This window comes from Coregonus lavaretus (assembly GCF_964263955.1).
Source record: "Coregonus lavaretus genome assembly, chromosome: 12".
In the NCBI taxonomy this organism is placed as follows: Eukaryota; Metazoa; Chordata; class Actinopteri; order Salmoniformes; family Salmonidae; genus Coregonus; species Coregonus lavaretus.
The window spans coordinates 47,253,202-47,267,704 of record NC_139999.1 but is presented as its reverse complement, the minus strand read 5'-3'; the positions used below and the strand labels follow the sequence as shown (position 1 = coordinate 47,267,704).

General features: G+C 42.5%; 1 protein-coding gene across 1 annotated transcript in view; it reads left to right on the top strand.

Annotated features, from left to right (window-relative positions):
- The window catches only part of LOC311138868 (receptor-type tyrosine-protein phosphatase alpha-like), a 40,164-nt gene extending 35,883 nt beyond the window's left edge, over positions 1-4,281 (top strand). The window contains exons 21-23 of the mRNA XM_084173662.1: positions 499-650; positions 809-944; positions 1,841-4,281. Coding sequence (XP_084029788.1) covers positions 499-650; positions 809-944; positions 1,841-1,915 — 363 coding nt within the window. The 3' untranslated portion in view covers positions 1,916-4,281. The remainder of the gene's footprint in view (positions 1-498; positions 651-808; positions 945-1,840) is intronic.
- Positions 4,282-14,503: the final 10,222 nt, after the last annotated feature.

Sequence of the window (14,503 nt, the reverse complement as noted above, 5' to 3'; positions counted from 1 at the left end):
TCTCTCTCTCTCTCATCTTACTCACTCTCTCGCTCTCTCTCGCTCTCTCTCTCTCTTACTCTCTCTTACTCTCTCTCTCTTACTCTCTCTCTCGCTCTCTCTTTCTCTCTCTCTCGCTCTCTCTTTCTTACTCTCTCTCTCTTACACTCTCTCTCTCTCTCTTACTCTCTCTTCTTCTCTTACTCTCTCACTCTCTCTTATTCTTCTCTCTCACTCTCTCTCTCTCTCTCTCTTCTCTTACTCTCTCTCTCCTCTCTCTCTCTTACTCTCTCTCTCTCTCTTACTCTCTCTCTCTCTCATACTCTCTCTCTCTCTCTTACTCTCTCTCTCTCTCTTACTCTCTCACTCTCTCTACTCTCTCTCTCTTACTCTCTCTCTCTCTCTTACTCTCTCACTCTCTCTCTCTCTTACTCTCTCACTCTCTCCTCTCTCTCTCTCTCTCACTCTCTCTCTCTCTTATCTCTCTCTCTCTCTCTCTCACTCGCTCTCTCTCTTTAGGAGAACAAGGCTCGTGCGGTGAGGCAGTTCCATTTTCATGGCTGGCCAGAGGTGGGCATCCCCAGCGACGGGAAGGGGATGATCCACATCATCGCTGCGGTCCAGAAGCAGCAGCAACAATCTGGCAACCACCCCATCACTGTCCACTGCAGGTAACCTTCACCTAACGTTTTAACAATGTTCGAGTCAATATTTTACTGAAATGTGTAACCTAACATCCAACCCAGTCCAACTCAGTAGCATGTGCCATTTATCATATTTTGTGGGTGCGCGTGCGTGCGTCTAACCTCTATCTCTGTGGGTGTGTCAGTGCGGGCGCGGGGAGGACGGGGACCTTCTGTGCCCTGAGCACGGTCCTGGAGCGGGTGAAGGCTGAGGCCATCCTGGACGTCTTCCAGACTGTCAAGAGCCTCCGGCTGCAGAGACCCCACATGGTGCAGACACTGGTGAGGGCACACTGTGAGCGTCATTTTCATCACACAAAAGAGAATTTTGAACAATACTGTAAAGCTCATTATAATCTGCTGCGCAATGTAATTATACATCTTTCTTTAATGATATTGTGTTATGATGTAATTTTTCAACATGAGTTTGGCCAACTGTGCAATGCAAGGGATGCATGTGATATAATTAAGAGTTGCAAGCTTAGGAACTCGCATTCAATAATATGCCTTCCTGTCTTTTTGTTATTACAGTTATATAACTCACTGCCAAAATCCTCGCGCTAAATGTCACCCTATGTGAATAATGTGGAAAGTATTGTGAAATGGTGCTGCTTAGATTCTAGCATACCATGTTTGTTGTCAACAACAAATGTAAACTTATGTAAGCTAGTATAAACTCCTCAATGAGCTCTTGGCTCACCTAGTCAAACTCCCTCTGTCCACGTTTTCTTGTTTTTCCTCCATCTCTTCTTTCTTCTTAATAGGTGATCACTGCCAAATAAGACGTGGTTTGTGTGTGTGTGTGTGTGTGTGCTTGAGTTAATTTACATTTACATTTTAGTAATTTAGCAGACTCTCTTATCCAGAGCGACATACAGGAGCAATTAGGGTTAAGTGCCTTGCTCAAGGGCACACCGACAGATTTTTCACCTAGTCGGCTCAGGGATTCAAACCATCAACCTTTCGGTTAATGGGGCAACGCTCTTAACCGCTAGGCTCCCTGCCACTGTTTTCTCTGTCTTTTTGGACAGCATTGGAAACAACTTTTTCGGCAACTTCAAAGACTTCTCCAATTCAGTTTGGGCAAATGAATTGATCTTTGTTGTATACTTTAGTATCTTTTATACTCATCATTGTGATGTTCTCTTGCTCTCTCTCTCTCTCTCTCTTGTGTTTAGGAGCAGTATGAGTTCTGCTACAAAGTGGTCCAGGAGTATATCGAAGCCTTTTCTGACTACGCCAACTTCAAGTAGGGACCCACACAGGGGACGGACATCCATACACAGTCATAAACACACACCAAACCCACACATACCAGACGGAAAGAAACAAACTGTTCACGGCTTAGATGACTGGACAGCCTGCGTGCACAGAGGAAAAGGGAATGGAAGTTTTGTGACAGAGCCAAGTGCAGCGCTGCAGTGTACCGGAGGGAGTGAATATCAGAGATGCCTTCTAGAATATTTTGTAATATTGAGCATGTTTATATGGCCCCTTGTCCCTATCCCCCCCACATCCAGACACTCCCCAATCCACCCAATGTACATATACCGTACTTACCCTGTCACATTTTGGGGGTTTGTTTTTAGATACAGTTTAAGTTTGGCTGTATTTTTTGGGTGACATAATGCTTTTTATTGGTATATATATTAAATAAGTAAATCAGATGCTTTAGAGGTGTATGTCAAATCGAGAGTCGAGGAAATGGTGTTAGGGGTTTCTTTGTGTTCTCTTTAGTTTTTTGCGGTTGAGTGACTTGAGACTTTATCTGATTCAGGCTGAAGCTAAAAGCTGATAGGTCATCGTCAGAGGAATGGATTTACACAGCCAATCAGAATTCATCTGTACGCACGCACACACACAAACACGTTACAGCTGGCCAGGAGCACATCCAGAATTGGCCACGATGGCTTAGCCAATCACATGATCCAAACCGTTTCCACTAGTTTTCCTTTGAGTTCAAAGTTCACACAGAGGTCAAGGAGCCATGGCATTTGCTGAACTCACCGTTACACAAGAGCATAGCACCCCAGAGCCACTGATTTCTCAGGGCACAAACACACTGTGTATGTGTGTGTTTTAAAAGGGAGCCATGTGCCAAACAGTCTCCTCAGGTGAAGGTTGAAGTTGCCCCTAGACACTGGTCTTGGGTCAGTTTTGAGTTTCCCCCTCTCATAGTTAAGGATAGGATTTGGGGAGGGCAGGCTGATCCTAGATCTGAACCTAGAGGCCACTTTTCCTCCCAGGAGCATCTCTCCATCTGCGAGGCAGGCCTAGGCCGTCGCAAGCCAAATCTCTCACACACAGTCCTAGACATTGTGGCTTTGCTGCATTTGTGTTCAAGGACATAGAAAACAATGTAGTTTAGGTGGACCTTCACATGCTCGCCGTCACAGTGGATTCAATGTGTGTAGAACGTTTATGGAAGTTGAAGTTGCCCATACCGAAAATAAATCAAATATCAAACGTAAATATATTTAAATGTAATGAGCGTGTTGAAGATTTGGCCAACAATGCATTCAAAATAGCCTATGCATAATGATAATGAGTATGACGCCCGAATGTTGCCATAATACAATGATTATTTCAGAATTTCCATTTCTAAAACTACATAAGATTATGGATAAAATATAGTAACCATGCAATTACTGTGATTTCCTATCATTTTGGTATATCATGGAAATGGTTATGTATTCATATATTTAATTGCTTACAATTAGAATGGGGGAAAACATTTCCTATCTATTATTCACTTATTATTCTATTTACTTGTACTCTATTGCATATATTTATTTTCGGTATAGGTTGTTTAAGAAGATGGCATCAAAATGTGAAGACATCCCTCTTTGTTTTTCAACTGGGGCCTGTTCAGGATGATGAAATGTTATAGAACGTTCCGATAGAAATGTATTGTGTAGAACATATTTGATTGTTTGTCGTAGGGAATTGTCAGCTCTATTCAATATATTTCTATCTGCAACATTTAGAACGTTTCACAATCTGTTGTGGCACCTCAATACTGTGCTGTTAGTGTTTTATGACTAATACTGAGCAATTTTTTTATACTTTAATGCTGTTGCTTTGATACTCCCACCCCAAATGGATGCATTGTTACTTTTATTGTTGAAACGTGTGACATGGAATGTTTGCAGTGATTTTTTTATTTTATTCAAAATGGCTGCCTACAAGGACAGCTTGGTTAGAAACACACGCTATGGGTTTGTGGATGAGGCCGCCGTCTTTAGTTGCGATTGTAATGAAATATAAATGATGTCAATTAGCTAGCAACAAGGTCGAGGTCAATTCCATCTCATCTCAGTCAACTCAGGAAATTACTTGAAATTGCCAGTTGGGGGGTTTTCCCATACAGGTTCTCTCAATGTATGAATAGAATTTCAATTTGTCTACTTAGTTGGTTGAGTGCAAATGGAATTGCCCCTGCCCCTGGTCCATTAGCCAATCACAGCTACCACTTGGCCCCAAATGATTGTAATAAATAGTAATAGTGTGTAGGGGGCAGGTCGTATGATATGTATGATTCCCACCCCCTTCCCCATGAACCAAGGTGTTAACCCTGGTATGAGTGAATTAGGGGTGACCGACATGAGGTTTTAGCTGTCAATTGTGAGCAGGGATTATTGGTCAATTGTGAGAGCCTCCATTTTGATCCTAGTTCCTCCATTGTTCTGTGGAGTTGACAGGTATCCTAGAGAGCAATGAAGATCTGCCAGGCCTAGTGATACCAAACTCATTGTCTTATATGCAGATGGCCCTGTTTGTCCAGGCATAGAGGTTCAGCATTGTTTTTGTCATTGGGACAGCCCACAGTGTGTAGACAAATGCCTGCACCGCGCACAACCCCCATTGTTCATGAGTTGGTAATAGATCGGTTTGGCTTCTCCCTTTTAATATATTTTTATAAGCAGAAAGGAAGGAGCACAATCCAACTCTGTCGATGTGCTTCAATCACGTGATCATTGAATTAGAAATAGTCCCTGAAATTCTGCACACAAAAAACGCACCATTATTGAGAACTTGTTGAGTTATTGTTGATTGTTCAAAAAGCTTGTGCTAGTTGCACCAAAAAAGCCCTTGAAATGACTAAACCAATGATACGAAGGCCAGACGGGTAACATGGCCCTTAGATAGGAAATTACTTGACGTCAACTAGGGTTGCAATCTTTTTATATCTTTTTTTTATCCTGTTTTGAAGAATTCCAGTTTGGAGGATTACCTTGCAGCTTATTCCCCTCTGATTCCAGAAATCCTCCAACCAGACTTTTTTTAGAATGTTTTTGAGGAATTTTGCAACCCTAATGTCAACATTGGAGAGACCTTTTAAAAGCCTCTGGTTACGGCCTCTAGTTAGGCCTCTAGTTCTGACTGGGACCCTTAGGTTAAACCATGGGACATAAATAGCTAGGTAGAGATCTTCAAACTGGATGTCTCATTTGGACCAGTCACTTAAACTGTCATCGTCATTTCAGACCACGTTCTATTCCAAAGCATCACAAGTGCCCATGATTTACGATTGGCTACATTTTGTTTTACTTCCTGGATGTTTGGGTGTGTTGGATCTTTGTAATCGTCAGGGTGGGTGTTTGTGTGCGTGGAGAGGTGGGAGGGTTTTACTCTTCTTTGTGGTTTCTATCCACCTTGCTTCCATTCTATGGCTCTGTCTGTAGTTGGCTGTGTCTGAATGTTTAGCCAAATGTAATAATCACCTGTCCCCAATGACACTGTGCCAACACCCAACCCTATTGACTTAAAGCTTCACTCTAGAAAGTGCCTCACAGGTTGATTTATATGGTAAGTAAGTTCACTGCACCTCTCCCTCTGTGAATTGGTTGAGTGTTGGTATATAGAAGCTTGGTAAACCAGTATCACCCTACAAATTAGTACATATATTTGCCCACTTCCCACTACTATCTCTGAGCCATCGTATAGAACTTTATCGACAAACCACCTCTGTACAAAGGCCGAGCTGCCGCTTGGCTGTAACTCTGAGACCAAGATCAGGGCCTTTATTCTCCCTTTCATGCTGTAACGCCGGGTTCCATTCCAATTCAACCCCATTCCATTGTTTTGTGTTCCAGCTACGTCTTCACTCCATTTCACTGAAGTGCTGGACCCTTGACTATTCCTTCATTGTGGCCCCTCGTTGGGTCCTCCACCTAACCAAATATAGTTGGTATAATACATTGCCCTGAGTTACTGCAATCACAAAGACATAGTTTACTGGTTATTACAGAGGACAGCCCAGTGTGTCTGGGCCCTTGTTCCATACCCCTGTTAGCTGCAGATTGAAATGTGACGCAATGCCCCAGTAGAGCATTTTGAATGTCCCTGTCTGAGTAACAGGGCACACCTTTCTCCAGAGACTGAGAACGAGAGCGAAACAGACTGGAGGAGTGGGGCTTCATAGGGTTCAACCAGTCTCTCCCACCCCTAAACCTGTGTCTCTCCCACCCCTAAACCTGTGTCTCTCCCACCCCTAAACCTGTGTCTCTCCCACCCCTAAACCTGTGTCTCTCCCACCCCTAAACCTGTGTCGCTCCTCTCCTGAGCCTGTTTAGCTGTCCGTTTCAGACGCCCAAAGATGTCTCGCTCTTTCCCTTAACTCCTTCCACCTTCTCTCTCTCTCGTTCTCTTTGCCCCTTGGGCCGGTTTTGTCTCCCTTAAAACCGGTCGCTGCCCCACTCCCTTCTGTACATACTGTAGGGTAATTTAATTTATATTTCATTTTGTCTGCTGCCTTGCTTTTTATTTTCTTTTATCTTTTTTTTTTAAAACAGAAAATCTATGTTAAAACTGTACTGGGACCATTTTGAAATGTATTCAATGTTTTCTTTTTTTGTTTTGGCTATTTTTAATTTGTATTTTCTTTTTTTTTAAACATTTTTTATTTGCATTTGTTTCATTTTATAGTGTTTTTTGTTATTCAAAAATTTGAATATATGTATATATAATTATATATATATGATATAATTATATAATGCCAAATGGCCTTTCAAAGCAAGATACTGTTCAAACCTAATAAAGTGCTTGATATTGTGTTATTTGTTTTTTAACTACACAGCATTATCTGGTGCAGTCTGCAATAGTTACTGACGGAACTGTTGTAACAATAGTTACTGCAGTTCAGTGGTCATTTCATAGATTAAACACAAATACTGTAATCTTCAATTTAACCAAGTCCTCAAACCTGCATTCTGTTCAGTAGGGCACACCATAGCAAAACGTTTTGCAACAGAAAATTAAAATGTGTGTTCTGACAAGTATACAGTGAGGGAAAAAAGTATTTGATCCCCTGCTGATTTTGTACGTTTGCCCACTGACAAAGACATGATCAGTCTATACTTTTAATGGTAGGTTTATTTGAACAGTGAGAGACAGAATAACAACAACAAATCCAGAAAAACGCATGTCAAAAATGTTATAAATTGATTTGCATTTTAATGAGGGAAATAAGTATTTGACCCCCTCTCAATCAGAAAGATTTCTGGCTCCCAGGTGTCTTTTATACAGGTAACGAGCTGAGATTAGGAGCACACTCTTAAAGGGAGTGCTCATAATCTCAGCTTGTTACCTGAATAAAGGCACCTGTCCACAGAAGCAATCAATCAATCAGATTCCAAACTCTCCACCATGGCCAAGACCAAAGAGCTCTCCAAGGATGACAGGGACAAGGCTGGAATGGGCTACAAGACCATCGCCAAGCAGCTTGGTGAGAAGGTGACAACAGTTGGTGCGATTATTCGCAAATGGAAGAAACACAAAATAACTGTCAATCTCCCTCGGCCTGGGGCTCCATGCAAGATCTCACCTCGTGGAGTTGCAATGATCATGAGAACGTTGAGGAATCAGCCCAGAACTACACGGGAGGATCTTGTCAATGATCTCAAGGCAGCTGGGACCATAGTCACCAAGAAAACAATTGGTAACACACTACGCCGTGAAGGACTGAAATCCTGCAGCGCCCGCAAGGTCCCCCTGCTCAAGAAAGCACATACAGGCCCGTCTGAAGTTTGCCAATGAATATCTGAATGATTCAGAGGAGAACTGGGTGAAAGTGTTGTGGTCAGATGAGACCAAAATGGAGCTCTTTGGCATCAACTCAACTCACCGTGTTTGGAGGAGGAGGAATGCTGCCTATGACCCCAAGAACACCATCCCCACCATCAAACATGGAGGTGGAAATGCTTTGGGGGTGTTTTTCTGCTAAGGGGACAGGACAACTTCACTGCATCAAAGGGACGATGGACGGGGCCATGTACCATCAAATCTTGGGTGAGAACGTCCTTCCCTCAGCCAGAGCATTGAAAATGGGTCGTGGATGGGTATTCCAGCATGACAATGACCCAAAACAAACGGCCAAGGCAACAAAGGAGTGGCTCAAGAAGAAGCACATTAAGGTCCTGGAGTGGCCTAGCCAGTCTCCAGACCTTAATCCCATAGACAATCTGTGGAGGGAGCTGAAGGTTCGAGTTGCCAAACGTCAGCCTCAAAACCTTAATGACTTGGAGAAGATCTGCAAAGAGGAGTGGGACAAAGTCCCTCCTGAGATGTGTGCAAACCTGGTGGCCAACTACAAGAAACGTCTGACCTCTGTGATTGCCATCACGGGTTTTGCCACCAAGTACTAAGTCATGTTTTGCAGAGGGATCAAATACTTATTCCCCTCATTAAAATGCAAATCAATTTATAACATTTTTGACATGTGTTTTTCTGGATTTTGTTGTTGTTATTCTGTCTCTCACTGTTCAAATAAACCTACCATTAAAATTATAGACTGATCATGTCTTTGTCAGTGGGCAAACGTACAAAATCAGCAGGGGATCAAATACTTTTTTCCCTCACTGTAGGTAATATCTCCCCATTAAATGCCATTTCGAAACGTTTTCTCCCAACAACACAACCCTGTTCTGAGACTAATTACACTCTGGATGACTATGACTGATGGTGGTGAGCCCCAATGCACATCCAGGTCATGCACTGTTACTGAGTGTTTTGGCAGCTTAAATATTCATGCTGCATGTCTCATTACATTACACTGCAGCAGGGGTTGTTGGAATATGTGTGAAAGCAGTGATGGAAACATATTTGAATCCATGGGTACTCGACTGGAGGTCCACGATTTTTATATACAGTGGGGAGAACAAGTATTTGATACACTGCCAAAAATCCAGAAAATCACATTGTATGATTTTTTAAGTAATTCATTTGCATTTTATTCAATGACAAGTATTTGATACATCAGAAAAGCAGAACTTAATATTTGGTACAGAAACCTTGGTTTGCAATTACAGAGATCATACGTTTCCTGTAGGTCTTGATCAGGTTTGCACACACTGCAGCAGGGATTTTGGCCCACTCCTCCATACAGACCTTCTCCAGATCCTTCAGGTTTCGGGGCTGTTGCTGGGCAATATGGACTTTCAGCTCCCTCCAAATAATTTCTATTGGGTTCAGGTCTGGAGACTGGCTAGGCCACTCCAGGACCTTGAGATGCTTCTTACGGAGCCACTCCTTAGTTGCCCTGGCTGTGTGTTTCGGGTCGTTGTCATGCTGGAAGACCCAGCCACGACCCATCTTCAATGCTCTTATTGAGGGAAGGAGGTTGTTGGCCAAGATCTCGCGATACATGGCCCCATCCATCCTCCCCTCAATACGGTGCAGTCGTCCTGTCCCCTTTGCAGAAAAGCATCCCCAAAGAATGATGTTTCCACCTCCATGCTTCACGGTTGGGATGGTGTTCTTGGGGTTGTGCTCATCTTTCTTCTTCCTCCAAACACGGCGAGTGGAGTTTAGACCAAAAAGCTATATTTTGTCTCATCAGACCACATGACCTTCTCCCATTCCTCCTCTGGATCATCCAGATGTTCATTGGCAAACTTCAGACGGGCCTGGACATGCGCTGGCTTGAGCAGGGGGACCTTGCGTGCGCTGCAGGATTTTAATCCATGACGGCGTAGTGTGTTACTAATGGTTTTCTTTGAGACTGTGGTCCCAGCTCTCTTCAGGTCATTGACCAGGTCCTGCCGTGTAGTTCTGGGCTGATCCCTCACCTTCCTCATGATCATTGATGCCCCACGAGGTGAGATCTTGCATGGAGCCCCAGACCGAGGGTGATTGACCGTCATCTTGAAATTCTTCCATTTTCGAATAATTGCGCCAACAGTTGTTGCCTTCTCACCAAGCTGCTTGCCTATTGTCCTGTAGCCCATCCCAGCCTTGTGCAGGTCTACAATTGTATCCCTGATGTCCTTACACAGCTCTCTGGTCTTGGCCATTGTGGAGAGGTTGGAGTCTGTTTGATTGAGTGTGTGGACAGGTGTCTTTTATACAGGTAACGAGTTCAAACAGGTGCAGTTAATACAGGTAATGAGTGGAGAACAGGAGGGCTACTTAAAGAAAAACTAACAGGTCTGTGAGAGCCGGAATTCTTACTGGTTGGTAGGTGATCAAATACTTATGTCATGCAATAAAATGCAAATTAATTACTTAAAAATCATACAATGTGATTTTCTGGATTTTGGCCTAGCCAGTCTCCAGACCTGAACCCAATAGAAAATCTTTGGAGGGAGCTGAAAGTCCGTATTGCCCAGCGACAGCCCCGAAACCTGAAGGATCTGGAGAAAGTCTGTATGGAGGAGTGGGCCAAAATCCCTGCTGCAGTGTGTGCAAACCTGGTCAAGACCTACAGGAAACGTATGATCTCTGTAATTGCAAACAAACGTTTCTGTACCAAATATTAAATTCTGCTTTTCTGATGTATCAAATACTTGTGTCATGCAATAAAATGCAAATTAATTACTTAAATCATACAATGTGATTTTCTGGATTTTTGTTTTAGATTCCGTCTCTCACAGTTGAAGTGTACCTATGATAAAAATTACAGACCTCTACATGCTTTGTAAGTAGGAAAACCAGCAAAATCGGCAGTGCATCAAATACTTGTTCTCCCCACTGTATATACAGTTGAAGTCGGTACACTTAGGTTGGAGTCATTAAAACATGTTTTTCAACCACTCCACAAATTTCTTGTTAACAAACTATAATTTTGGCCAGTCAGTTAGGACTTCTACTTTGTGCATGACACAAGTAATTTTTCCACCAATTGTTTACAGACAGATTATTTCACTTAAAATTCACTGTACCACAATTCCAGTGGGTCATAAGTTTACATACACTAAGTTGACTGTGCCTTTTAAACAGCTTGGAAAATTCCAGAAAATGATGTCATGGCGTTAGAAGCTTCTTATAGGCTAATTGACATCATTAGAGTCAATTGGAGTGACCATCACAAAGCCCTGACCTCATTACTATAGAACATTTGTGGGCAGAACTGAAAAATTGTGTGCGAGCAAGGAGGCCTACAGTTGAAGTCGGAAGTTTACATACACCTTAGCCAAATACATTTAAATTCAGTTTTCACAATTCCTGACATTTAATCCTAGTAAAGTTAGGATAACCACTTTATTTCAAAAATGTGAAATGTCAGAATAATAGTAGAGAGAATTATTTATTTAAGCTTTTATTTATTTCATCACATTCCCAGTGGGTCAGAAGTATACATACACTCAATTAGTATTTGGAAGCATTGCCTTTAAATTGTTTAACTTGGGTCAAATGTTTCGGGTAGCCTTCCACAAGCTTCCCACAATAAGTTGGGTGAATTTTGGCCCATTCCTCCTGACAGAGCTGGTGTAACTGAGTCAGGTTTGTAGGCCTCCTTGCCCGCACATGCTTTTTCAGTTCTGCCCACAAATGTTCTATATGATTGAGGTCAGGGCTTTGTGATGGCCACTCCAATACCTTGACTTTGTTGTCCTTAAGCCATTTTGCCACAACTTTGGAAGTATGCTTGGGGTGATTGTCCATTTGGAAGACTCATTTGCGACCAAGCTTTAACTTCCTGACTGATGTCTTGAGATGTTGCTTCAATATTACCACATAATTTTCCTTCCTCATGATGCCATCTATTTTGTGAAGTGTACCAGTCCCTCCTGCAGCAAAGCACCCCCACAGCATGATGCTGCCACCCCCGTGCTTCACGGTTGGGATGGTGTTCTTAGGCTTGCAAGCATCCCCCTTTCTCCTCTAACCATAACGATGGTCATTATGGCCAAACAGTTCTATTTTTGTTTAATCAGACCAGAGGACATTTCTCCAAAAAGTACAATCTTTGTCCCCATGTGCAGTTGCAAACCGTAGTCTGGCTTTTTTATGGCAGTTTTGGAGCAGTGGCTTCTTCCTTGCTGAGCGGCCTTTCAGGTTATGTCAATATAGGACTCATTTTACTGTGGATATAGATACTTTTGTACCTGTTTCCTCCAGCATCTTCACAAGGTCCTTTGCTGTTGTTCTTGGATTGATTTGCACTTTTTGCACCAAAGTACATTAATCTCTAGGAGACAGAACGCGTCTCCTTCCTGAGCGGTATGACGGCTGCGTGGTCCCATGGTGTTTATACTTGCGTACTATTGTTTGTACAGATGAACGTGGTACCTTCAGGCGTTTGGAAATTGCTCCCAAGGATGAACCAGACTTATGGAGGTCTACAATTTCTTTTCTGAGGTCTTGGCTGATTTCTTTTGATTTTCCCATGATGTCAAGCAAAGAGGCACTGAGTTTGAAGGTAGGCTTGAAATACATCCACAGGTACACCTCCAATTGACTCAAATTATGTCAATTAGCCTATCAGAAGCTTCTAAAGCCATGACATCATTTTCTGGAATTTTCCAAGCTGTTCAAAGGCACAGTCAACTTAGTGTATGTAAACTTCTGACCCACTGGAATTGTGATACAGTGAATTATAAGTGAAATGAATTATAAGTGAAATAATCTATCTGTAAACAATTGATGGAAAAATGACTTTTGTCATGCACAAAGTAGATGTCCTAACCGACTTGCCAAAACTATAGTTTGTTATCAAGAAATGTGTGGAGTGATTGAAAAACAAGTTTTAATGACTCCAATCTAAGTGGATGTAAACTTATTTAAGCATCCCCCTTTCTCCTTATTATTTAAACTTCCGGCTTCAACTGTATATATTTCCAATGTTATGAATATCGCTAGCAACAACAGAATAAACCACATTTTAATGACATACCTTCAGTAGAAAGGGGGAATATCTTCTTTCTAATGATGTCAACCTTATTTCTCAACTCCTAATATTGAATAAATTACACTAATTGGAGCTAATTACACTCACTGGATTATCTGACATAGGCTTTGAAAAAACACCCACGAAAACCTGTCAGAAGTGCCGCTGGCTGCTGGCAAGCTTTCTTGACTTGGACATTCATTTTTACTAACGCAATGCTAACCTTTGTTTAAACAGCTGCTACAGTATTAGTGAACGTGTTTGGAGTTACTTTTCTATCTAATACACTATGTTAGAATTTACACTTCTTCCAATTATAATGTGGGGAGGTCAAAATAATGCTAAACTATAAACCAAATCTAATCATTATAAAATGTTGGTTACCTGTCCTTGCCATTTATTATTCAGTAGATGAGACAAGACATGGAGAAAAAACATGTTGCTAACATATGATGGGGTACGCTGGTATGCCTGGGCGGGGGTCCCTAGGCAAGAAAACGTTGAAGATCCCTGTTTTAATCCATAACCAGATAATACATGATCAAAATTCTACAGCTTGTAGTACGCAATTGATTGAAGCTACTCATGCAGGGATGTGGAATTCTGGACCTGGAAGGCCACTGGGTGTGCAGGCTTTTGTTCACCAACACACCTGATCCAACTAATCATGGTCAAACAAACAAACTCAATATACCCTACTTTAAAATGACTAAAACCAAATTGAAACTGTGTAGAAATTAAAATGGACCTACATTCATAGAGATCCTTGACTGTGTCCAGCTCGCTAATAATCACCAAAATGAAAGCTAGACAGTCAGGGAGTATCGAAATTTCCCGAAACGATAGATGCAATTTTCGGCAGTGAGGAAATATAACCCATTTTCAGTGCAGCCCTCCAGACCTTGTTGAAGACCAAATGCGGCCCCCAGGGCAAAATGAGTTTGACACCTCTAGTCTAATAAGTATCAGGTCCCCCCTGTTATTCATTATGGTTTAAAAAGCTAAACTGATCCTAGATCAACTGATCATACATCCTACTCTAACATGTTTTTTCAATACGGGCCCAGATTCTCCGGTTCCGTTGGCGCGTCTCAGAAAGGTTTGGCGTGCAAGGCTCGGTGAGCGCTCTGTCATCATGTCCGCTTGCTTCCTGCGCTCCTCTCGCGCTGGCAACGACGTGTCAGTCAGCAGATAAAGTATTTATGTCTAAGTCTACAGAGAGAAGACACACTGTCAAACAACCGCCCGATAGGAACTCCCCCCAGGCATTTTAAACATGAAAATTAGCAGCTTTCCAATTGATACCCCTTCCCCCAAGCAAAAAGGCCTGTCATACCGGAATTGAGAGTGATGGTGGCGGCTGGCATGTTTGATCGTGCTCATGTTTGCTCATCTGGTGTCCCCATGGTCACCGTGTCCTGGCGGTCACTCAAATGTGTTGGAGGCCGTGTGACAGGCCACGGCACCACTTTAAGCATGGGCAAATACAGAGGAAATGGGATTTGGCCTAGGTCAGTGATCCTCAACCCCCGGACTGCAGACCAAAACTGATCCCTGGGATGTTGTTGACTGGTCCCACATACTGTTAGCTAAATGACACATAAGGTCAGTTCTCAAGTGATAGTTGTACTTTTATGTGGCCCCCAAAGCAGGAAGGACAACCGCTTGCCAGTCCCTGGTAAAGGAAGGAGCATAGATTGCTGGTGACAGCCAGTCCATGTTATAGCAAGGT